This window comes from Acanthochromis polyacanthus, chromosome 22, assembly GCF_021347895.1.
Source record: "Acanthochromis polyacanthus isolate Apoly-LR-REF ecotype Palm Island chromosome 22, KAUST_Apoly_ChrSc, whole genome shotgun sequence".
Lineage (NCBI taxonomy): Eukaryota > Metazoa > Chordata > Actinopteri > Pomacentridae > Acanthochromis > Acanthochromis polyacanthus.
In genome coordinates this window covers 12,077,948-12,103,739 of record NC_067134.1, presented here as the reverse complement: position 1 = coordinate 12,103,739, position 25,792 = coordinate 12,077,948, and the positions used below count along the sequence as shown (strand labels likewise).

The 25,792-nt window shown below is 41.6% G+C and overlaps 1 protein-coding gene across 1 annotated transcript in view; it reads right to left on the bottom strand.

Moving 5' to 3' along the window:
* pudp (pseudouridine 5'-phosphatase) overlaps positions 1-21,600 on the bottom strand; it is a 76,224-nt gene extending 54,624 nt beyond the window's left edge. Inside the window, exons 1-3 of the mRNA XM_022214979.2 lie at positions 21,479-21,600; positions 20,187-20,405; positions 16,824-17,053 (exon numbers count right to left, since the gene is read on the bottom strand). Coding sequence (XP_022070671.1) covers positions 16,824-17,053; positions 20,187-20,405; positions 21,479-21,542 — 513 coding nt within the window. The 5' untranslated portion in view covers positions 21,543-21,600. The remainder of the gene's footprint in view (positions 1-16,823; positions 17,054-20,186; positions 20,406-21,478) is intronic.
* Positions 21,601-25,792: the final 4,192 nt, after the last annotated feature.

Genomic DNA, 25,792 nt, shown 5'->3' with positions numbered 1-25,792 from the left:
GTTCTTCCTCCAAACCAATTTTATGATTGGGATTTCTTTAGGACTGCTCTCACATAATTGAAATTTTACTAAATAAGGTTATACTTATGAAATTAAATAACTTTGATCTTCAGTATATTGACTAATTCTGTTCTTTGTCCTTAAGTTATGAGCATTTCTTTTTAAGTATGTTGCTGTGTACAGACCTATTTACTTCTCTGTCTACTTTTGTTACTCCATGTCAGTTCCCCAAGAAGACTACAGGCTGAGGAGGAAGTGGGAAGAAGCTCTAAGGAGAGAGGGGTTTGCTGCAAATGATGAGTGGGTGCTCTGCAGTGATCATTTAAAACCTGATGAGTTTGAAAGGGCTGGGCAGGTCTGCCGGCTTAGATCTGGTGTCATTCCATCAGTGTTTAATTTCCCGGCTCATCTTGGAAGAGTAGGTGCATCATTTACAAGGATGCAGGAATTCAGTTTTATTGAGTTGTATTACTTTCATGAAAACTTACACTTTTACTGTTTCTTTATAGATGACCCACTGTGACCCAGTGCACACTTACTATTCACCCTACTTGTGTTTGTATCTAAATAAATACTAAATATCCGTTTGTATCCCTGCTTTCATGCTATTAGCATTTATATGCTCATTTTATGTCAGTTATGTGTATGTCTAAGTATTTAAAATTATTTTTGTCATGCTTAATGATTCAGTTCAATGTATCTGTTTCTTGTAAATGGCAATGGCAACAACAGCCTATAGCTGTAGAGAGAGAGATATAAATAAATATCACTTATTACTTGATCACCTTTACAATTAAATCTTTTGATCTAAAACATATTTTCTACATATGCATAATTTTATCTTTCTGTCTTTTTCTTTTCTGTTCATGTGGCTATATATCTAAGTATTTACAATGTAAATTTCACATTTTATATGTAATGGCTCAACGTAAAAGATTCCCTGGCCTCTGGACCTAAAGAATAGGATAACTAAAATTGTAGGCTACATTAATAGAAAGCCTTTTTCAGTTTTTTTAAAAAAAAATCAAATGTTCTGTATTAATAGCACGTTTTGACGTTGACAATAAAGTAAACCACATGTAAATCAGTTGAGAAATGAGCAAATTATGATTTATTTTCAATGTACATGGATTGCTTTTAATGGGAACGTTGCCCCCTCCAAGATGGTCACATGTAGGCAGCTGCTACAGCACGCTAGCGTATCTAGTCTTCTATATATATCTATGAGCAAGATGATCTTGAACGAGACAGCAAGGAATGCTGGGAGTATCGCCTGGCTGATTAGTGCAGTCCAGCCAACTGGCTCCACCTAGTGTCAATTTGTGGTAACCCTGGTAAAAACACCCCACTAATATAGTTCGACAGCTCGAACCGGCCACTTCTTTATCGCCTGGGCTACACCTTCTATAGAAGTTGACATGATGCAATCTCACTTTCTGAGCTGTCACAGACACTTAGATTTCCATTTGCAACCCTTCTGAAGCCCTGCCTGGCTACTGTTCAGAGCTAGATTGTGCAAGCAGTGCACTGTCTGTGGCGTCAGTCACAATTAGTGGTACTATGACTTGATTTTGATACCTCCTAAATACTGCTACAACTGTGTTTCCACTGATTTTTAGTTGAGAATTGATCTTCTTGTATCTTTTGTCATCTTTGTGAAATCTCAGGTTTTTCAGGTCATTTGGCAATTTTTTTTTCCATGTTGTCACATACTCTGCCAGTCCTGTGGTTGGTAAAGGACTTTGTAAATTCTCTGTGTGTTGGGATGGCTTCTGGATACTACATTGTTTACAGCTGGCCGAAGACCGAGCTCCAGATCCCACATCAAGAGTGATTGGCTTGGTGTTCCAGTCCTGCTCTCAGCCCTGGTTCTCAACACCTCCCAGTCCATCAGACTGGTCCACAACTACGACTCCTCCTCCCAAAAGATCCCAACCATTACCACACTTGTGATATAAATCTGCAACCAAACTTTCGATCAGGGCGATTGGGATTTAACGTGACCAGATTGCCCTGGTGCCTCTTGTGTCGTTGTGTTTTGTGGGTGTTCTGTGTGGTCCGTAGGTTTCGTCGCCACTGAAGGGTGGCTAAACAGAAATTTAAGCTTTTGTTAGTGGCTGCTATTTTGTTCTTAATGAAGACTGTAGCTTCTGTTAGCAGCCCGATAATTTTGGTGAGACGCTACTTGTGTCTTGTGTGTGTTCTGTACAGAAGTGGGTAGTAACGAGTTGCATTTACTCCATTAGATTTACTTAAGTAACTTGTTTGAAAAAACGTACTTCTGAGAGTAGTTTTACTCTGCCATACTTTTTACTTTTATTTGAGTAGATCTGTGAAGAATAAACACTACTCTTACTCCATTACACTGAGCTACATTCGACTCGTTACTTTTTTATTTACCGCATTAGATATGCTTTATTTTGCCAGAGAGATGCCCTCAGTGGATCTACCATATGACTGTGTTTCACCAATCAGACGAAGCAACAATAATCACGTGACTCTATTTCACCAGATGTCGCTCTGCGGTCACATGACCTCACACGAACTTGAGTAGTCTTTTCACCAAATACTTTTTTACTCTCATTTGAGCAATTTTTTGGATGACTACTTTTTACTTCTACTTGAGTGATATTATTTTGAAGTAACATTACTCTTACTTGAGTACAATTTTTGGCTACTCTACCCACCTCTGGTCCTGTAGCCACTGAAGGGTGGTGAGTCTTATCTCGTGTTTCATTGAAAATGTGTTTTTTGAGGCACCAGTTTTATTTAGCTAATTATGCTCACTTGACATGTTTGTCTTGTATTAGTTTCTGTTGTTTGTGGTGGGTGTTGCTACAGTGCTTAGGTTTGGCTAAGGAATTTAGTTGTTTTGTTTTTGTTTCGTTAGATTAAAAACTCTGGTAGCCTATGTTTGGTTTTATTTTGTTCCTTGATTCTGCACATCCATCAGCCCTCTTTTTTCTTTATTTGGTCACTTTTGTTAAATTTGTCACTGAGCAATAAATTGCTTTACCTAAACCAACAACAACTGGTTGTTTTTGTTACATTGACTACTGTAGGGGTGCATCAGGGTGTTGATGACTAAAGCAACAAAACTAGATGTCTTCTACCATTTATGAGCTTGAACATTTCAGAGCCCATCAAGATAAATGGCTCTGGAGGACCACCTTCAGAGTGTGAGTGGTTGTGTTTGCTCCATGTTGCGCTGATTAAAATGCTATGTGTTGACAGATCTCCACGTTAGCTAAAATGACTACAGGTAACATTTGTTGTTACCAAGCAGCTGCAGATTCATTGTACCAGCGTTTTACATTCAGATGCAGACTTCTCTGCAATAGAAAAGATTTTGGCTTTAACCTATCATTTCAACATAAACGTTGATTGCACATTGTAACGGCTGGACAACAATGACGCTAGTGTATAGACCCTTTATTTGTTTACAAACATTGTGACGTTTTTGTGGGCGGGGCTTATGCTGGAGGCAAAAGCGGAGTGAGAAGTCAAGCGGGACTGGGAGCTAACGTAGCTAACAAGTTTTGTGCGTTGCCTTTTTGGAAAATGGACAGTTTCCAGAAATCTTGTTCCGTCTCGGATATGTCGGACTATGCCCAGACACTGTCTGTACAAGACCGTGACAGCTATTTTGGGAAATTAACTTTAGCGGATGGTAGTAGGCTTGCAGGAGTGACAAGAGGACTTGACTGGGCTGCCGTGGAGTGGCCGGACATTTACATGTACTTAATTGAGACCCCTTGTGTTTATAGCAAAGAAAAACTTAAAGCATACAAATCACGGGATGCCTATAATTATGTCATAAATGGACATGTCCAAACAGTACAGTACATCAACCTACGTCTGGATCTTTGTGTGCTGTGGTCCGAAGTTTTGCCAAGCCAGCGCCAAGGCAAAAAGACTCAAATGTACGACACCTGGGTGATTGTTAATCGAGAAAACAGTACAATTTTAACAGCCAACTGCACTTGCATGGCAGGGTAAGTTTAATACAACAATCTATTATGTGTTGATATGATTCTCTGAATACTGTTGGTTGTTTTTTTTTTCTTCGTTCCCTCTGAGCACGAGTGTTCGCTGGAATCCTATAAAACTTTAATTTGCGTTCGCCAATGTCATTCCTCCTAGCATCCAAAGACACAGCAGGATGACATTTTAGATAAGTTGATAGAGCCTAGTCCCTCAGTCTTTCGCCTTTCGGTCACGGCCGCGCGGGCTTCCTCTTTTGCCTCCAGCTAAAGCTGTGACATCATTTGTGACGTGGGTCATTAAAGGGTCTATTGGTGCCATATAATGCTAGCTTTCAGTATGCAATTCTGTCTGCCACCAGGTGGGAATATCCTGGACAATGAAGGCTCGATTTACAGCCAGAGTAACCAAGGATTTCAACAAGATCAGTAACAAACCTGAATAAGTCAGGTGTTTTGGTCTGCCTTTACCATTGCACTGAGATCTGCGTCTCTGTTTCAAAATGGGATTTTTGTAGCTATTTCTTGCTTTGGACAGTGGCCAACTTGCAAGTGGGAGCCATGTTGCTGATGCTACTGCTAGAAGCCAAAGAACAAACCAAGAGCTTCTTCTCCTCCTTCTGATTTCTTAAGTGGTGTTGAGTGTTTCATGTCCTGTGTTGTTGGTATTTGCAAGGTTCTGAGGAAAGCGGAGAGCAATTCGTTCTTTGCAGCACCAATAAAAACACCACCTCGAAGCGTGAGGGATATTAAAGTTGTCACTTTAATATTGAACGCAATCGGTAATGCAGTTGAGCAGATGTTAATGAGAAATACTTGACATAAAAGTATCTTTTCATGTTAAAATCCAATTATTTCTCGTTTTTTAGAGTATTCATGTTCCGAGGGCATGTTGCCAATTCAAGTTTTGCGCATCGCTGTCCTGAAAAAAAGTGAATATAAAGGATGTGCTAGAAAGGCAGCGCTTTCAAAAACAAAACAAATCTGTGGTCTGACAGACATGATTAAAAAAAATAATCCATTCACATGCAAAAGCCCACTGAATCCTCACAGCACAAGCAGAACTGGGAAATATGTCCATCATCACATAAAAGTGTGTTCATGCAGGATGAATATCACTGGGTGTTTTCAGGTACTGCATAGGCACTGTTGTACAAAACAGTAAAAGATGGCGTTCTGCATTTGTGATGGGCAGGTCAGTGAGGTTTTGATGGCTTTTTTAACACAAGTTCATTCCTATCGACAGTTGTATTTGAGACAATCTGCTTCACCTCTTCCTACACAACAGGTGCGGCTCTGCATCCACACCAAAGAGCATTTGCATTACCTCCTCAACGTAAGAAGCGAACTACTGAAGGTCAGGGAAAAAATATATATTCAGCTATTTAGCTGCTCTATCAAGACTAAGGACCTTCGTCGAGAGCAGGAGTGACAAACTCATTTTATTTCAGGGCCACATTAAGCCCACTTTGATCTGAAGTGGGCTAGATCAGTAAAATCAGATACTTTATGCCTTTTTTTTGACATGCTGAAGCTTAATTGCATTCCCAGGGTATATAAGAGGCTATTTCATGTCAAAAGCAGCACTGCACATGCAAAGGCCTAGAATGGATTCCTGCTTACATTCAAGCCGCAGCACAACGGCTTGAATGACTCAGAAGTCATCAGCTCTCACATAATGCCTAAAACAAAAGATTTTTGTGAAGCCACAAAGGCAGCCATCTTGGCACTCCTGGAAATTGGCATAAGTGAGAGATAAGTAGCAAAAAAAAATGAAGATCTCCAGGAGAGCCATTCATTATACCAAGAAAAAACAAGCCGAACACGGTATTACCAAATTGCTAGCTGGTCATGGCAAGACATCTCTTTCAGCTCCACGAGATGACCATGCACTCAGTCTGTCCTGTGTCAGGAATCGTCGTCAAACATCCAGGTACCTTAAACATGAGGTGGCGCTGTGGAGAAATGTGACTTGTTTGGCAAAACAGTTCCAAAATAACTTCTTGAAGCTGGTCTGAAGTCACACAGGGCATGAAAGAAGCCCTTCATCAACAAAAGGCAGAGCAAAGCCCGGTTACTTTTTGCTGGGATCAAAAGTATTAGATTGTTGATGACTGAGCTAAGGTTTTTTTCAGGTGATGCTCACTCCAGCCAAATAATGAATGACTGGATTTTCCAACAAGACAACGCCCCTTGCCACACAGCAAGGTCAGTTAAAGCCTGGAGAACAAGATCATTGGAACTATGCCTTGGCCTGCTCAATCACCAGATCTAAATCCAATTGAAAACCTGTGGAAAATTGTGAAACACAAAATGGAAAATCACAAACCCAAAAACAAAGCAAATTTGTTTGAATTTGTGCAACAGGAATGGGCTGCTGTGACAGCAGAACAATGTCAGGAGCCTGTGGAGAGCATGCCAATCAAACACAATGGTTATGCAATCGAATACTAACTTCTGTGTGTATCATGTGACTAAAACAAACAGAAAAGAAAAAATGGAATGCCTAAAAGCACTGTCTTTGGCAGTACAACGCCATAGCTATTGATCTAAGACCTTAAGTGACATTACCATAGTTATCAAGAAAACCATGGAAAATGGCTAGATATCAGCTCTTAAACTCTTATGAGCTAGTTTTGTTATCATTATATTTGCCCAAACAAATGTACCTTTAGTGGTACCAGGCATTAAAATTAACAAGAAATGAAAGAATACAAGGGTGGTCTAATAATTTTATTTATTTAACCATTTTTGACTGGATTTTTTTTTTTAAATATGGGAAAAAATATTTTGTAATTGCATATTTTACTAATTTACAATTTGCATGTAATGTCTGCTCTGTAATTTTTACACTTCACAAAGTTGTCCTGTGAGCTGGATTGGACCCTCTGGTGGGCCGGATTTGACCCATGGGCTGCATGTTTGACACCCCTGGTCTCGAGTGTAGCATTGGTAGGAATGTGCATTCTTTAGTGTCTGGTAGTCTAAGGTAACTCATGACAAAAACCTAATGTTGAGCTGGAGTTATGCTTTCTGTACCCACAAGTACATGAGTAGGATCCGATACTGTGGACATGAACTACTGCTCTTGGATGCAACAGAGTCTTCCAACAATAAAGCATCCATGGTGTCTGTAGCTGTCTGTGCACATCCACAAAGGGAGTATAATCAATGGTGTAGCCTCTCTGTCTCTCTGCTGGAAAGTCTGGTGTATCTTTGGCAGTCACAAGAGAACAATTATGACCCTTTTATAAGGTCAGTGTGCAGATACCTGTGTTGTAACTTGGCTATGTGTGTGTGTAATTGTCTTTGGACAGTGTCAGTACAGAATCATAGCCATGTTGTTCATTGTGGTTAAGTCAATGTGACTCTTCATCAGCTCCAAACACCTTGTTCTAAATAAGGTAGAGTTATCTGCAGGCCCATGTGTGGCTTTTACTGCCACAGAAGAGGAGTAAATTGAATTTATGTATGTTATCTCTCGCTTGTTACGGCTTGCAAATTTAATTCTAATACTATATTGAGGCAAAAACACGGCCTGTGGGTGCTTTTTTATACAGTCTTTTCAGAAAGTATTCATACTTGTCAAATACTGTATTAGTTGTTGAAAATTTGGATTATGAATGATACAGTAACTTGATGTTTTTACAGTACTGCCTTTGACCTACAGAGTTTTGTCGCCAATGACTCGCCATCTCCCATAAATTTCTTAATAAGGTCTTGTTCCATCACTCTGACATACGGCATTAAAACAAGTTTTCCATGGGAATTTGTTGATGAATACGTCGCCACATTGCGCTATACGAGAAAGACGGCTTTGATTACATTCGCCGGTTGTACGCCACATTGGATTGTGCTACATTTGCTTTCTTTTGTGTTGTTTTTTGAGAAATGTTTTGCCCTTCAATATGGCTCCCAAGTGTAAGTCAGACTCTTCTGAGTGTTATGTCCTAGATTATGATTTTACCACTGTGTTAGTATAAGTGAGTGACATAGGTACTTCTGTACATTTATGAGCTCCAACTTACGGCGAAAATTGCGTTACGTTGTACCGTAACGCATTCGAAGGCAGCAAGAACTATTGTTGACAAAAATTCAAGAGTAGTTCTGAGCAGTGATTAACACCCCCGAGAAAAAAGTCTTTTATGCTGTGAGATTTTGGTTATTTTTCCATGCCTATAGGGCGTATGATAGGAGTGACAGTTCTGACACCATTAAACTTTTCTAAATCCATTGGTCAGATCATGACCTCAGGTTATCATATTTCATCCCTGGATGTCACTTTACAGAGGACATGCCCAATAGGTTATCATTAGGTCATATTTTAAAGAAATCATGCCCTGACATGTTCAAACTTTGCATTATTATTTTGTGACAGATTTCATGCATATTATACCACAGCCCGATCTCACGAGGATTTTGAAACTGTCACGTGAATTTTTGTTTCGGTTTCGTGCGCACCAACACGATTTCGTCATGTTTTTCGTGCTGCTCACAACAAAATGCACACCAATGTATTTTAAACGGCGGACTTTTCGTGCCACTCAGAACGTATTTCAAACGAATGGGTATATTATATTTTTAATGTGAAAGCGTTGCGAATCCAACGCTATATTTTGCATTACATCATCCCCAACCATAACCGTAACCATAACCCTAACCATAACCCAGTGGTACACTTACCAATTTGCATAGGAATTTAAAGAATGTCCAAAGGCTGCAAACGCGATTCTAAGAATGTCCGACGGCTGCAAACGCGATTACACAAACAGTATACGCCGATGGACAGCTTAGATTTTCATGAATCCGCCGGTATAAACCACTTTCAGATGTGATTACCACAGCGGGTTTCGTTGTGAGCAACACGAAAAACATTTCGTTGTGAGCGGCACGAAAAACATGACGAAATCGTGTTGGTGCGCACGAAACCGAAACAAAAATTTACGTGACAGTTTCACGAATCCTCGTGAGACCGGGTTGTATACCATGATGTATTGTTATGTTTCTGCTACACCTTTTTTAAAAGTTATCTTGCTTCAAGTTTATACCATTGTGTTTTGAGTACTCTACATATCGTTTTCTACAAAGCATGTATCTTCACATAAAAGCTACAGGTTATATTTTGTGATCTTGTGTGTGTGTGTGTGTGTGTTCTTGTACTTGCTCCATTGTGAGGACCATTTTCTGCTTTTAACTATCAAAGTGAGGACATTTTAACAAAGTGAGGACATTTTGGCTGGTCCTCACTTTGAAACAGCCATGTTTGAGGGTGAAGACTTGTTTTTAGAGAACAGGTATGAATTGAGGTTTGGTTAGGGTTAGGGTAAGGATTAAGTTTAGGCAATCAGTTGTGATAGTTAAGGTTAGGGTAAGGCTATAGGAAATGCATTACGCTTATGGATGTCCTCACTAAGATAGAAGTACAAACATATGTGTGTGTGTGTGTTCTTGTACTTGCTACATTGTGAGGACCAATTTCTGCATTTAACTATCAAAGTGAGGACATTTTTACAAAGTGAGGACATTTTGGCCGGTCCTCACTTTGAAACAGCCATGTTTGAGGGTGAAGACTTGTTTTAAGAGAACAGGTATGAATTGAGGTTTGGTTAGGGTTAGGGTAAGGATTAAGTTTAGGCAATCAGTTGTGATAGTTAAGGTTAGGGTAAGGCTCTCGGAAATGCATTACACTTATGGATGTCCTCACTAAGATAGAAGTACAAACGTGTGTGTGTGTGTGTGTGTGTGTGTGTGTGTGTGTGTGTGTGTGTGTGTGTGTGTGTGTGTGTGTGTGTGTGTGTGTGTGTGTCCTCCATAGACATGCACCATGCCATCAAAACATTGTCATTACTAGAAAATGTATCATTACGGATTTCATACATATGTTTTTACACTGGTCTTCAGTCTAATAGCATTTGCCAAAATGATATCATCTTTTACTTTTTCCAGGTCCTTCCACAAAAACTACACTAAATTAAGAGTGAATAAAAAGGCATTGACAAGCAAGTCATTTGAAAACATATTCAATGAACAATCTGTGTACTGAATAATAATCAACAGTAGTTCTGTTCAAATTACCATAAAACATTTTTTACATGAGGTCTAAAGAGTGAGTGTTTTTAAGAAAGTAGGTCAGCCCTCACACTGTTATTTGGTTCTTTTAGTGAGATATTTGGCAGCTATTTTAGACTGACTCAACGCTGCAAAAGGCTTCCAGAGTGTCTGAAAATATATCTTAAACAGCCCATGAACCCTGAAAGCTCACCACTTTTGATCAAAGTGCTGCAGAAGAAGTGTACGTCTGTCAGTGCAGAGAGCGGCTGACATCCGGTCCTGCCTGCATTACTGCAAATGGAACACATTAGCTGCAAATAAAGAGCCACTGACTGACATACAAGCAGTTAAATATAACCAGATATTGTTTGACATACAGTTGACATATGCCTTCTCTGGCTCCTGCAGCCCTTGTTGATTTCACTGAAGGTGCAGCTTTTATGTGTTGCATCTCATTTTTAATCCATGACATTCAGACAGTTTGTGCAGTATGCATTAAGTCCCACATTTCAGAGAGCTAACAAGAAACAATTTGATGTGCTATGATAAAAGGTCATTTGATTAAATAAATTCACTAGTTCAAAAATGTAAAGAATCTAGTCCAGTTTTCAGAGACGTATCAAAAGAACGCCCAGAAACAATCTGTTATCTTCAAATTAATTTTCGACTTGTAAATCAGATATCGGGTCAGAACTGCTCCTGCTAGGCAAAAGCTGGGGTGCCAGAGTGGTGTACAGTCAGGAGAAATGAATAAATCACAAAAGCAATGCCGATAATGAGAGATTACTTGATTAGGTACACCTACAAAATCAAATGTAATCCAGAAAAACATCACGTCGGCCATACAGTGGGTACGGAAAGTATTCAGACCCCTTGAAATTTTTACTCTCTGTGTCATTGCAGCCATTTGCCAAAATCAAAAAAGTTCATTTTATTTCTCATTAATGTACACTCAGCACCCCATCTTGACAGAAAAAAAACAGATGCTCAATTGGGTTTAGGTCAGGGCTCTGGCTGGGCCAGTCAAGAACGGTCACAGAGTTGTTCTGAAGCCACTCCTTTGTTATTTTAGCTGTGTGCTTAGGGTCATTGTCCTGTTGAAAGGTGAACCTTCAGCCCAGTCTGAGGTCCTGAGCACTCTGGAAGAGGTTTTCCTCCAGGATATCTCTGTACTTGGCCGCATTCATCTTTCCTTCAATTGCAACCAGTCGTCCTGTATTTTATTTGAGAATTAACAATAAATAAGAAAAAATAAGATAAGTTGATTATCTTTCAAAAGACTATTCTCATTTTACCTTTTTTTTTAAACTGTTTATTGTATTGTTGTTTTTTATTGCATTTCCTCCTTATATATTTATTCACTATGATAGCAATGTTTTAGTTGATTTTAACGTTTGTATTTTCTGACTGTGAAGCACTGTGAGGTGCATTCTTGTATAAACAGTGCTTTATAAATAAAGTTATTATTATTATTATTATTATTATTATTAGTCACTATATGTGCTTAACTGCAAAGAAAAAAATCACTGGTAGCAGTGACTATATTGTTGCGTGTGGGATAGGTGGAAGAATTAAAGAGCCAGACAGACGTGAGCAGCGATAACTGCAGCTACATCTGAGGTATAATTTCGCTGGTGTAGCTGGCCAGGAGGTGGAAGTGACTGACAGCTTGTAGTTCATCTCATATTCTCACTCTGTGTGTTTTGAGTGCATTAAACCAACTGGTGGTAGTTTTTTTTTAAAAAAGTGATGACATTTGAAAGAACAGTTGAATAAAAAGCACATTTGCCAATATTTTAGAGTGGCTCGAAGAAAAAAACAAGTCAGAATTGGTTGATAATGAGCACACAAGTAGTGTCTGGTGTGGCACTCCTGAGCCATCAGTTATGAGCTGTGTAACCACAGCAGAAGATATCGCTCATTTCTGACAGGTTCATATGGTTTGACACAATCTTGGCTGACGAATCATCACACAATGATTATCCTGTGATGACTGAGGCTACGTTTATACGAGGACCATCTTAACAGAAAACGCAAAAGTGGCGTCCTGTCATTTCACGTTTAGACGAGCAGTTTTGAAGGAAATCTGCGTATATACGGTGACTCTACAGTGTGTGGAATTCGATTGGATATGCATGCCAGGCAGCTAGGTGGCGCTGTGATAAAACTCCGCCATGTCTGCGCGCATGCGTACTATCTCCCTTTTCGGATCTCCACCACGGTAAATGTTCATGAATGGAATCTGTACAGATTCTGCACGTTTGTTGGTACGACTCCTGTAGTGTACATGGAGCTGCCAGAGTTGCTTGAAGGTACGAAGGATGGAAATAATCACACATCTTTGTTTACTTCCCTGTACCGGCCGGCAAACCAAAGCACCGGCGCACGTATGTGACGTAATCGCGTACGCGACGTGGTCAGATCTCGGCAAAGTTTTGCGTTTTGCTGTTTAGACGGAAACGTAACGGCGGAGCGTTTTCTACTTTTCCACTCTGGAGGCCGGTTTCAAATTTTTGCGTTTTCAAGCCCCCAAAACGCCGTCCTCGTATAAACGATAGGGTGTTTTGTTGAAATATTTTGACGTTTTTACCTGCAAGCGTCCTCGTGTAAACGGCCCCTGAGAAACTACAAGTTTTGTACATTTTAAGTTTTGTTTTGGCAAATTCTTATTTTGCAACGTTTACATTTCAACTATCAGCATGCGTTTGTACGTCTGTTTGTCTGTCTATTAGCAACATTACTTAAAAATGGATTAAAGGATTTGGATGAAAATTTCAGCGAAGGTCAGAAATGACACAAGGACCAAGGGATTAGATTTTGGCAGTGATGCAACTTGTAGTCTGGATTAGGGCTGAAATGATTCCTCTATTTATTCGATTAACAAAATTCCTCGAGGCAAAAATTCTCCGCCTCGATCATTCGTTTAATTCACTATATACTATACTGTATATGCACAATACTGCGCAGATGTCGGCCCGTGTTTTGCCTGGACAGTTATTTCTGTTGCACCGTGCACTCACTTCGGCCTTTGGTGCTGTAACACGCATGCTGAGTGCGGAATGCAAAATGGAGACTGAGACGGACAGAGACGAACGCGGTGAGCAGAAGGGAGAGCAAAAAGAACCAAGGGGAAATTGACAGAAAGTGTCGCAAGTGTGGGACCACAGTTATCAGTTAAATCGAAAGAAAAACACAGTACAATGCGTGTACTGCAAAGCGGAATTAGCTTTCCATAACAGCACTTCTTCCATGCTGCAGTGCCAGAACCGAAAGCATCCACTGTATGGAACAGATCTAACAGGTAACGTTAATGTCATGTTCACAAAAGTGATGCTAGTCTAGATTATGACATGTAAAGAATGTACAAGTAGCTGAACAATGGATGATTAACAGGAGAAATAATTGTAGTGACCAGCTGACGTAGTAGCTAAGTGTTGTTGGATCACTGCACAGAAAATAAAATGCTGCAGTTACTTATTTGTTTAGGTATATTATATTAAGCAAGTATATATTAGGTTTATTAATTATATTGCAGTGAGTAGGATCATCATTTGTATATCAACTTTCACTAAAACATCGATATTAGTCATTATTTTCGGCCTAGTAATCAATGAATAAATAACAATTACTTATACTCTTTTGTTCAGTAAATGGCAGAGTGGTACTTTGGACAGTTTTGTACAGAGAGCTCCACCATGTTCTACTGCGCAAGCTGCTGAGTTTACAGACAGTATTCTGAACGTGATTGTCACAGATATGTGCCCACTCTCCGTGGTGGAGGATGAAGGATTCCAGAAGATTATCTCCACATTCAATTTTCAATCCAAAGTATGCTCTTCTCTCAAGACCCTGTTTCAAGACCAAGATAGAGAAAAAGTACGAGGACATTAAAGGCAAGTTAAACAAGACGACATGGTCATCAATATCCCCTGCCACATGTGATGTCTATGAGTCTATATCCAAAATAGTGATCAAGGGCCATTACTCTGTTAAATATTATCGCACAGGTCTCATTTTCGAACTTGATCAAGGTGTCCATGGTGTGAAGCTACACACTAAATTTCATAATCCTAGCTGTAACAGTTTCCGAGAAAAGCTGTCCCCTTCATGTCGGACGGACGGACGGATGGAGGCCAAACCTACATCCCCCTTTTCCACTTTGTGGAGGTGGGGGATAAAAACAGGTTAAAAGTGACCGACAGCATCACTCTCACAACCGACATCTGGACAAGCATCGCTACAGAAGCATATCTGGGTGTGACTTGCCACTTCCTCTGGGAGGATTGGGGAATGGAGTCCCACAGCCCGACAACACAGCTGCAAATATTGCAGAGTGGATTGAGGATGTTATGGCAAAATTTGACATTTCACCAGAGAAAATCAAAGCTGTCGTCCATGACAACGGTGCAAATGTTGTAGCAGCAGTGAAGATTTTGGCAGAAAAGCATGGATGGGCATCAGTGCGATGTGCAGGGCACACCCTGAACTTGGTGGTGCAGGGCGCTCTGAAGAACAACCAGACTATCTATAAGTGCATAGCTGCTGCAAGATGCCTTGTCGAACACTTTAAGAAGAGCGAGCTGGCATACACCAGACTAAAGGATAAGCAGCAGCAAATGGGCACACCGTTACAAATGCTGGTGCAAATGTAAGTACATGCTGGAACACAATTCTCCACATGCTGTCCAGGCTGCTGGAACAGAGAAGGCCAGTAACTGCAGTATTATCTGACCCAGCAGTGACACCAAGAGGAAAACATTACCTTGATCTCAAGCCTGAACAGTGGAATGTGATTGAGGAGCTGAACCAGGCCCTTCAGCCATTTGAAGGAGCAACTCTGTTTCTGAGTGGGCAAGAATATGTTACCCTCTCTGCACTTCCACAGCTTGTGCAAAGCCTTAAGAAGTCCATACAGGCTCCAGTCTTTGAGACTGCACCTGTCGAGTCTTACCACACTGAGGTGACAGAACAGATTACAGCAAGATGGCAAGGACTGTCTGTGTTTCAACCTGAATCAAACCATGTCTTACTTGCTGCTGCTTCAGATCCCAGGTTTAGAAAACTTAAGTTTGTGCCTCTTGACGAAGTTTTCAAGGTCCAAAGCACAGTACAAACCATGGCATTTGCTGCCAAAAAGGAAGCAAGGCAGAATAATGCAAGTGAAACTGGGTCTCCCAGCAGAGCACAAGACAAGTCAATAACACATCAGAGGGATGCTAAATCATTGCTTGAAAAGATGGGATCATCAGACTCAAGCACCAGTGATGAAGAGGATGAGGAGCAGCAGTCGAGTCAAATTGTCCAGAAGGAGGTCTTGATGTACTTTGGAGAACATCCTCTATCCAAGAAGGAAAATCCACTGTCATGGTGGAAAGAGAATACAGCACACTGTCAAAGCTAGCGAAGTCCTTCTTGTGTATCCCAGCAACATCTACACCATCAGAGTGGCTGTTTTCTTCAGCAGGGAACAATGCATCTAAGCGCAGGGCGAGCCTCAGTTCTGAGCATGTTGATATGCCTACTTTCCTTTATTAACCACGCCTGACGTACACATCAGCGGGGCTACTGCATTCGCTTCGGTATCTGGCTGGCTGGGTAAGTATGTATGTGTGTATGTCCGTGCAGATATCTGGGCATGGTTCTGCCATCTACTAAGGGCTGGTCTAGTTGCAACTGCAGGCTCCTTTGAAGAGTTGATCAAGCACACAGAGTCACACCATTGAGGAGAAGGACATTTAATATTCATCATTATGCCTCAGTTGTATTTTTTTTTGTTTATACCGTCTTAAAAAGTAATGTGAAATTACTGTTACTATTTTATATTTATTTTTGCACTTTAGAAAAAAAACATAATATGGCAAGATGTTTAAGTTTTTTGTCATCTTTAAAACCCAGAACATGCCACTGACACTTAAGTGCAGTGCAGTTATGCCACCAAAGTTTGCCAGTAAAAATGTTTATTTTAAGAGGAATTGAATTGGTTGTTAATTTAACCGGCTTTTATTATTTTCTCTGTCCTTTATGACTACTAAATTAAGGTAAAGTAATTTCAAGAAATTAAATCATTTTTTTATCCGATTGCTCGATTACTCGTCAGAATAATTGATAGAATACTCGATTACTAAAATAATCGATAGCTGCAGCCCCAGTCTGGATCCACAAATGTGTTAAAGATTTGTGTATCATTGCAAGATAGCAGCAAGGCATCACTGTAACAATGAAAACATTTTTTTCCAAGTAAATGCATCATTATCAATCAACCTGAAGCTACCTTTCAAATGAGTGTAAGTGATTTCTTAAATAATACAACTTAATCTGTCGGATTTCTGTGATGATGGTATTGATTGTTGCATTTAAAGAGCTTGCAGCAAAAACCACTTCAGTGTAAAAGTTAGGAGTTATTGTAGGCATCTTTCCTTAAGTAGAAAGGCTTAAAAGCAGCATCGAAGGGTTTGTGCTCTTTTTAAGATAAGCTGTTTGGTGAGATGAGTCAGAAAGATGTAAAACCAGCAGCGACAGCTTTATGCACTGACCAAAACAAACGGAGAGGTGGCTTGATCTCAAAAAGGCAAGCTAGCAACACAAACATCCTGACAATTACCAATCAGAGTTTCGATGAACATTTGTTTGACCAACTTCCGCAAGATGCTTGAGTTTCAATGAGTCAAAAACAAACTCATCTTCTTCTTCAGATTCGGAAATTAATGTTTTTTTTTTCATGATGTGATTTCAGATTCTCAACTGAACACGGAAAGATGAAAGACTTCATCTGTAATCTGAGGTTTTTACCTTCTCTGGAGAAGCAGGGGGGTTGAATCTGCTGGCACACACCAGGAAGGAGTCAGGCTGAGGTTTGGCATTCTTCACCTCAGGATCGTCGCCCAGAACAATGTGGTCGAAAATAGCAAACAAGTCTTTGTGTCGGCTCGTCTTCAACTGGAACGTCACACCGGCTGAGCTTGTTGCCACCGCAATGGGGATGTTGTGCTGCTGCAGATGATGCACAAGTTTCTTAACACCTGGTGGTGCACAAGTTGAAAATTAGACTTAAAGGTAGACTAATATGTCTGTTTGACAAAGAGAAGACTAAGAGAACAGCTGCTGAATATGTTTTTTATTCTTATCGTTGGTGACCAGAGAGAAGAGCAGAGCTGTGGGAGGATTTTAATCTACAGCTTCAAGGATGACAGTCTGTAAAAGCTGAAATAAAAACTCCCTCAAGGAACACACTCCTTTAACTTGCCAGGTGACAAGAACACGTACCCAGTAAATGATGCATGGTAGCACTTTATCATATTTTAGAGCTGAATCCTTATTTTGGATCTTATAAACTCAACATTTCCCAAGTAAATATAGTATAAAACAGAATTTTGTAAACTCCTGTGCAGCATCTCCTGAATGCCAAATAAAACCCATCAAGAACTGCATTATTTCTATAGAGCACAGTTTAGTATTGCTTCTTAAGAACATTCAAAATCTGTAACTTTAGAAAAACTATATTGACGAGACAGGGGCCAAAGTAGGAAATAAATGCACCAAATGCGAATACATCTGCGATTGCAGAAACAAAACAGAGTATATCTATGATTTCTAGTCAATTTAACTGCATGAAAAATGGTTAAAAATGACCTCAGAACATCAGAACATTCTTGGTTTGTAATCTGTGGGCACTCTGCATGTCTGCATCATGGCTCCATATGGAAAAGAACTGCCACGGGAAGTGAAAAAATCTGACCGGGAGACTTCCCAGTATCAGTAGAGAAACAGTTGCAGGAGTGATAGGGGGTACAAAATGAACCACAGTGCCGCTAATCAGGGCTTCAGTGGCTGTCCTCCTGAAATGAAGCAATGTATGCTGGCAGTAAAAATGTATAGACAGAGTTTAAACTTTGCTGAAGACCAGGAGAAGAAGTGTGATGAATATTGATAGCGCTTTCTTTAGTCTGATGAGTTCGAGATAAATTTGTTCAGCATGAACCTGGCCAGGACTGCCACAGTGAATGCATAGTCTTGACAGTGAAGCACAGAGCTGGGAGTGTGATGACATGAACCTGCATGAGGTCACAGAAGAGTTGTTTAAGGACTGTCAGAAAGTTGAAATATTTGTGGTTTCACATTGTCTGGCTCTGATAAATGCTTGAATTGTGTTGATTTTTTTCTTTTTTAACATAACACTTAATTTAAGTCCGAACAGCACTTTTGGGGTCCAGAGTTGTAACAGCACCTCAGACGAGAACTCAAATCAGTGTTTCCAAGAGTGTATGTTGATAGACAGATCTCAACATCAACTTACACTTCATACATCAGGATTTTAAACAGTTCCATCATCAAAGTCTCCTGTTTAGTAATGAAGAATACAATTAATATAAATTCCAGCTTTATGAGTCATTCCAGAATTGGAGGACATGGTACGGCCCACCCATGAAATTTAAAATAATCCATGTACAAAATACTAAAACATGCAGTTGTTGTGTAAATTTCCTTGTCCTGAGACCAAACTTGAAAAAATAAAAAACTAGGAGAAAAGAATGCTTGAAAGCATTTTTATCAATACCAAATAAGTCTGAGTTTCCCCCAAAATGCCATTTTTCTCTTGTCCCACCCCTCTGATGACCAAACTGAATCTCAAATAAAACAGTTGAAATGGAATTTAAATCTCCTTTTTTTTTTTTTTCCATTGATGTCTCTTGCAATTGTGGGAACATTTTCTTTAAATCAGCATAATATTTTAAATAATTACTATGCATGGAACATGTGACCCACAGCAACCGTGTCAGAATTTTTTTTTTTAGCTTAAACAGTTTTCCAAAAGAATGAGGAGAGCAAAGGTATGTCCCCCCCCTCTATTTTTCATATTTTTATAACATTGTCAGCCTCATAAGACAAATTCTTTGAATTTTTTTGTTACTTTTTTACATCAGTCAGTTTGTCCTCTTGGTCAGCAGAAACAGCTTGCTACATATCTAGCTTCTACTCCTGAGAAAAAGCTAGCATTAGCATGGATTAGCAACCCCATTACTGTGATTAGAGGAGGGTTAGTAAACAACATATAAAACATGGAATAAAAATGGTACGGCTATTGAGTAAGCTGAGCCAATCAAGCCTTTCATGGTGTTTTTTTTTTTTTTTTTTTACCTATAGGTAGAAGAAACTGAAAAAGAGAAGGTTAATTTTTAAAATATTTTGCAGCCCAAATGTCCTCCAATTCTGGAATGGCCCTTATAACACCCGACAGAACCAGGTGGATTCCAGTTCTGAATATAAATCAGAATCTGACAGGACACCCATAAACCAACCACTAGGCTCCTGTGTGGGATGCAGCTAATACATTAACTTCAAACCTATTCTAATGTACACAGTCCATTAAAATGACTTCTTTTCTTTTACAACATGAACACATTCTGTTTCTCATAACGCCTGTTCACAACACGTGAGCTTCACAGTGTGTTTGCCTGGAGAGTGCGCGTGTCTACCTGCTGTCAGCCTCACACCTTCCCACTGAAAACAATGTTTTGTTTTACAAACGTGCGTCGCTAATGTGGAACAGCGACATGACAAAGATTTCTTCTGTGCATTTAGGAGGGAGCAGAGGCACAATTACTATCAGTGGAACGGTTCTGCAAGGCTGACAGCTAACAATAAGCCGCCTTTGTCCAGAGCAAATGACACGCTCTCTGTAACAGTGTAATGACGGCCATGACATTCTGTATGAAATCCAGGCAGCAGCTAATGAATTAACGGCTGCACCTGCTGAATCAACATCCTCATGTAGATTTCTTTCTCATTTATTCCTATTCATATTGACAGGAAGTTGCTTTCATGGCTTCTATGTGGGCTGAAGAGCAGCTCCAAACACACCTGTCTGTCATTTCAGATGATTAACCCACCCAGTTCTTTCCTCCAATCAGACTGCAACTGTACCAGGATAAAAATCTGCAGCCAAACTTTCATGCTGGTCGGCTGTGATTTAACACGAGTAGCTCGCAATTGTGGCTCTTGTGTCTTTGGCGCTATGTGCAATAATGTAGTTTCTTGTTGGTTTGTGTTTCTGTTGCCCCCAAAAGTGGTTACAAGAATAACAACAAGTTGCATTACATTCCTGCATTGTTTAGTGAAAGTCACTCTACAAGGTCTCTGGTAAATCATTCGTACCTGGCATGAGTTCTGCAGAGGGAAAGATCTCTTCTTGTATCTTCCTGCTTTCGGCCAACAGTTCCTCAGCCGTCATGGGAAGCTCCAGTCGATCCCGAATCATTTGGGCAGCTTCCAGAGCCTTTTTACCCATCACTGATGCCTTCACATCCCACGTGTACTGTTTTCCAAACCGGTCACATATCTGCTGGTACGACACCGTGTAAAGTCGCTCTGTGTCTGAAGTGAGAAAACGCAGACAGAAAATTTACTGTTATAATAAGGATTAGGAGAAGGTCAATAAGGATTCAATATGAAAGGAGCATTCGGTCCACTGCCACACACCTATTTAATACTTTAAACTCCAAGCAATGCTTATTTTCATTGTTGATCACCCTGTCGGTTATTCTCCTAATTAATCAATTAGCTCTTTGGTTGATAAAATGGGGAAAAATGCCTAAGATGAAAATTTTTACATTAGATTTTAGTCCAAAAAAAAAGAACAAAGAAACTAGAACTTTAAAAAAAAAATACAAATGGAGAATTTAGACATATTTTTTAAAAACCTTGTTCAAATTGAATATCAAAACAGTGACCGATTAGTTTAATAGTTGGCACTTAATCAGTGAGTTAGTTACTCTTGCAGCTCCATTTACAGTATGTGCACGCTGCAGATATTGCAAGAACTCACTAGACAATAAAACTGCACTTAATGCCCTTGAAAATGACAATATCAAGCTTAGTTAAACATTAAATGACAGCTCACACTTACTCGAGTGTCTCTAATAGGGCTATTCTAGCAAGCCGAACATAGTTTGAAAATGTGATCATTTTTAGGTTCCTGGTGGAAAGTAAAACAAAGAACGGTCCAACGTTATGTAAACTACTTGAAGGTGGTTAGGTAATGCTTATCTTTAATTCGGCTTACGTCTGATTCATAAAAAAGGCCAACTTTGCTAAAATTTCAAGTTTTACAAGTAGGTTACCGTTTAGTGTGTAACTTAGCGGAAGTTGGCTGACACGTATGGTAATCAAAACTTCATGCTGATTTTTGAGAGTGCATAGCGCAGATAAATATTTGAGCAGTTTGCCGAATTCATCTCTACATGATGATATATAAAGGTCCTAGAGAAGGATGTTCAACATGATCTAGATTTTTAGTTTTGTACAAGACATCATAATCATGTATTTTCTCAGCAGAGTCCGGTATGGAAGCTCTTCACACTGCACGATGTCGTGAATGAGTTTCTAAATCAAAAGAGCTGTAACTGTGTTCAAATAAACAACACCTCGAGATACAAAACACCAAATACCTAATAATAATCCATCCATGTCGAAGATGACATGGCTCACAGGTTTGTAGTTGCTGCTTGACATGTTTCACTTGTGAGTTTAATTCCGAGTTGGACGTGACAGCAGAAGGTCAACTAAAAACTAACACGGAAGTTCATGTTGTTCTTAAAAACAGATGCTCGTAACGTTTAGCATCTTCTGTTAGCACTCTAGCAGCTTTTATACATTTTCTTACAAAAACTAGGTGGCTTAAATTAAGAGTAATTATAATAATACAGTTTAAAATGGGTTTAATCTGTTCAGGGTTGTTTTTAGTCGGTCCAGCGCAGTGGCTGCTGGGAAATGAGGTTTACACTGACGACCCATTGAATCGTTTTATCAACAGTTTCAATAAGTTGCAAAACAAAGTTGTTTTGGTTGTCTGTTCAATGAATATTGAATTTCCCTTCCGGGATTAACAAAGTTATGGTATTATTGAAAAACAATCTTATAAACAGTCATAAAAAAGGATAGACAATGTTATTTTTAAACAAAGCTTTTTAATGTCATAAACAGTTGGATTTAAAACTACAAAAATCTTTATCAAGATAATCTTTTCCTCCATTAGATATCTATATCATCTTTGACTTCATTGTAATATGAATTCTGATTTCTTAAGAGTTCAATTTCAAGTCTTTTTGATGAAGTTTAGACATTTTAAAAAGGTAAAAATGCCTTTTTTGTCTGGCTTTCAATAGATTTTTTTCTTATTCCAAATATTAGTAGTAGTAGTAGTAGTAGTAGCAGTAGCTTTATGAATTTTATTATATTATTGTTATTTTATTGTATTCATCTGAACATTTTAGTACAATTTATCTGTTACGCTGTGTCGGTGGAAGCGGTGCAAGAACAAGAACCGGAATGGATCTAGTTGAAGGTTTTTATTTGTAGAGGATGGAGTGTTGCATGTGTGTCAGGGTTTGGGTCGTGGCGTTGTGAGTTCTTGGCGGAGATTCGGACCTGGTCTGGGCTGTGGACCGGAGCCGTGATGACCCGTGGGTTGCTCGTGGTCGTTGTTCAGGCTGTGGTCCACGCTATGGCTGGTTCCGGGTCTCCAGGTTCTGAGCAGCTGAAGCTGATGAAAGGAAGACAACAGGATTATTCTCTTGGAATTTCCTCAGAGAAGTTCAATAACTAAGACAAATTTCAAAACTTAGTTTGGCTGGCAGAGTAACTAACTGGGTTAGTAGTACAACAATCCGGCGTCAAATGGGCGTCTGAACCGGTCTTTTATTGTCAAGGATGGATTGATGAGGGATAAGGATCAGCTGCTCTGACCAGTGCTGGCTTAACGACGAGAGTAGCTCCAGCTGCTGCTGGAGCTACTCTGACCTAGTTTCCAGAGAGAAAGAGCCGGAAAGGAAAGATGGACCAGAGCAAAACACACATAAAACACATGGCATTATCACCAGATAAAATCAGACCTGAGGCTTGGCATGGACAACATAAAAAACAATAAAACGGTCCGTGGCTGACATGACAGGACCGAGTCCTGACAGTACCCCCCACTCAACGGACGCCACCCGGCGCCCTAGACGGCCCGTCAGGACGGGCACGATGGAAATCCCGAATGAGGGAGGGGTCCAAAATACGGGCCGCGGGGACCCACTGTCGGTCCGCAGGACCATAACCCTCCCAGTCCACCAGGTACTGGAGACCCCGACCCCGGCGGCGGACATCCAGCAAGCGCGAAACCGAGTAAACCGGGCCGCCGTCCAGCATGCGAGGGGGGGGGGGGACGGGAACGGGAGGGGCCAGCGGGGCTTCCCGAACCGGCTTGAGCTGGGACACATGGAAGGTGGGGTGAACCTTCATGGACGAGGGCAGATCCAACCGAACAGAGACAGGATTAATGATCCTGGATACCGTGAAGGGACCGACGAATCGAGGCGAGAGTTTCCTGGGAGAGGCCCGAAGAGGAAGATGTTGAGCTCGCAGCCAGACGCGCTGACCGGGGAAGTAGGTCGGCGCCTCGGACCGACGACGGTTGACTCGGTCCTGAGACCGACGCGACGCCCGGAGGAGAGCGGCGCGTGCAAGACGCCAGGTGCGTGCGCACCGGCGGAGATGAGCTTCGACAGAAGGAACTTCAATATCCTTTTCCAGGTCCGGAAACAAGGGAGGTTGGTAACCGTGAACACACTGGAAGGGTGACATCCCGGTAGCGGCGCTGGGCAGGGTGTTATGAGCATACTCCACCCAGGGGAGCTGTTCCGTCCAGGAGTCGGGTTCCCTAGACGACATACATCTAAGGGCGGCCTCCATGGACTGGTTCAGCCGCTCCGTCTGACCGTTACTCTGAGGATGGAAGCCAGACGACAAGCTAACCGTGGCCCCGAGAGCCAAGCAAAAGGCCTTCCAGACAGCCGAAGTAAACTGAGGACCCCGGTCAGAAACGATGTCCCGGGGAATCCCATGGGCCCGGAAAACGTGATGAACCAAAAGTTCAGCTGTGTCCTTGGCTGATGGGAGTTTCTTCAGGGGAACTAAATGGGCAAACTTAGAGAAACGATCGATGACTGATAATATGACCGTATGACCGCGTGAAGGTGGCAAACCAGTGACAAAGTCCAAGGCTATGTGGGACCATGGTCGTCGTGGGATAGCCAAAGGATGAAGAAGACCGGGGTCCGGCTGAGTAGAGGTCTTGTTCTGGGCACAGACGGAGCAGGCAGAGACAAATTGCCGGCTGTCACCAGCCATGGTAGGCCACCAGAACCGCCGCCTCAGGACCGACAGTGTCCTAAGTTCCCCTGGGTGGCAGGCCAAACGACTGGAGTGAGCCCATTGCATGACCTCAGAGCGGGCGGCTTCGGGAACGAACATAGTTCCTGGTGGACCGGCTTCTGGAAACACTTGGTTCCGTCGAGCCCGTTCGACCACGGATTCAACGTTCCAGGTGATGCAAACCAGGTGGCAAGGGGACAGGATGGGTTCAGGAGTTTTTGAAGATTGCCCTCTGGAATTAATGCGTGACAGGGCGTCTGGTTTCCCATTGCGGGTTCCCGGACGATAGGCCAAGGTAAACTGAAAACGGTCAAAGAACAATGACCACCTGGCTTGTCTTGGGTTTAGTCTCTTGGCGGTTTGTAGATACTGGAGGTTCTTGTGGTCTGTCCAGACCAAGAACGGCAGCTCGGCCCCCTCCAGCCAATGCCGCCATTCTTCCAACGCCAATTTCACCGCCAGCAGTTCACGGTTACCAACGTCGTAATTCTTTTCCGCTGGGGACAGCTTGCGTGAAAAGAAGGCACAAGGATGGATCCTGCCATCCCCACCGGCCCGTTGAGACAGCACCGCCCCTACTCCGGTGTCCGAGGCGTCGACCTCTACGATAAACTGCCGGGATGGGTCTGGCTGAACTAGGACAGGAGAAGAGACAAACAGGGATTTTAGTTTCAGGAAGGCGTCATTGGCTTCAGAAGACCAAACGAACGGACGGGCAGCGGACGTGAGTGCAGTGAGAGGAGACGCGATCTGACTGTAATTACAGATGAAGCGACGGTAGAAATTGGCGAAGCCCAGGAACCGCTGAAGCTGCTTGCGGTCCCCGGGCTCCGGCCAATCCACCACCGCCGCAACTTTGGCTGGATCCATCCCGACCTCCCCCGCGGAGATGATGTAACCTAAGAAGGACACCGCCGACACATGAAACACACACTTCTCAGCTTTTACAAAGAGGCGGTTCTCGAGCAATCGCTCCAGAACCTTTCTCACGTGTCGACGGTGCTCCTCCAGGTCGCGGGAGAAGACCAGGATGTCATCAAGGTACACGAAGACGAACCGGTTCAGGAAGTCCCGCAGTACGTCGTTGATAAGGTGTTGGAAGACGGCCGGGGCATTCATCAATCCGAATGGCATGACTCGATACTCATAATGTCCAAAAGGAGTGTTGAAGGCCGTCTTCCACTCGTCCCCCTCCCGTATCCGCACCAGGTGGTAAGCATTTCTAAGATCCAACTTAGTAAACACTGAGGCACCATGCAGAGGAGTGAATGCTGAGTCTAAGAGAGGGAGAGAATATTTGTTACGGACCGTGATATCATTTAGTTTCTTGTAATCTACACAAGGTCTGAGACCTCCGTCCTTCTTCCCCACGAAGAAGGTACCAGCTCCGACTGGAGAAGTGGACGGACGAATCAGACCAGCAGCCAAAGAGTCTTTAATGTAGGTCTCCATAGCGGATTTTTCAGGTCTCGAAAGGTTGTACAGTCTTCCGCTAGGTAAGGGAGCCCCTGGCAAGAGGTCTATGGCGCAATCGTAAGGTCTGTGAGGAGGCAGAGACAGGGCGCGGT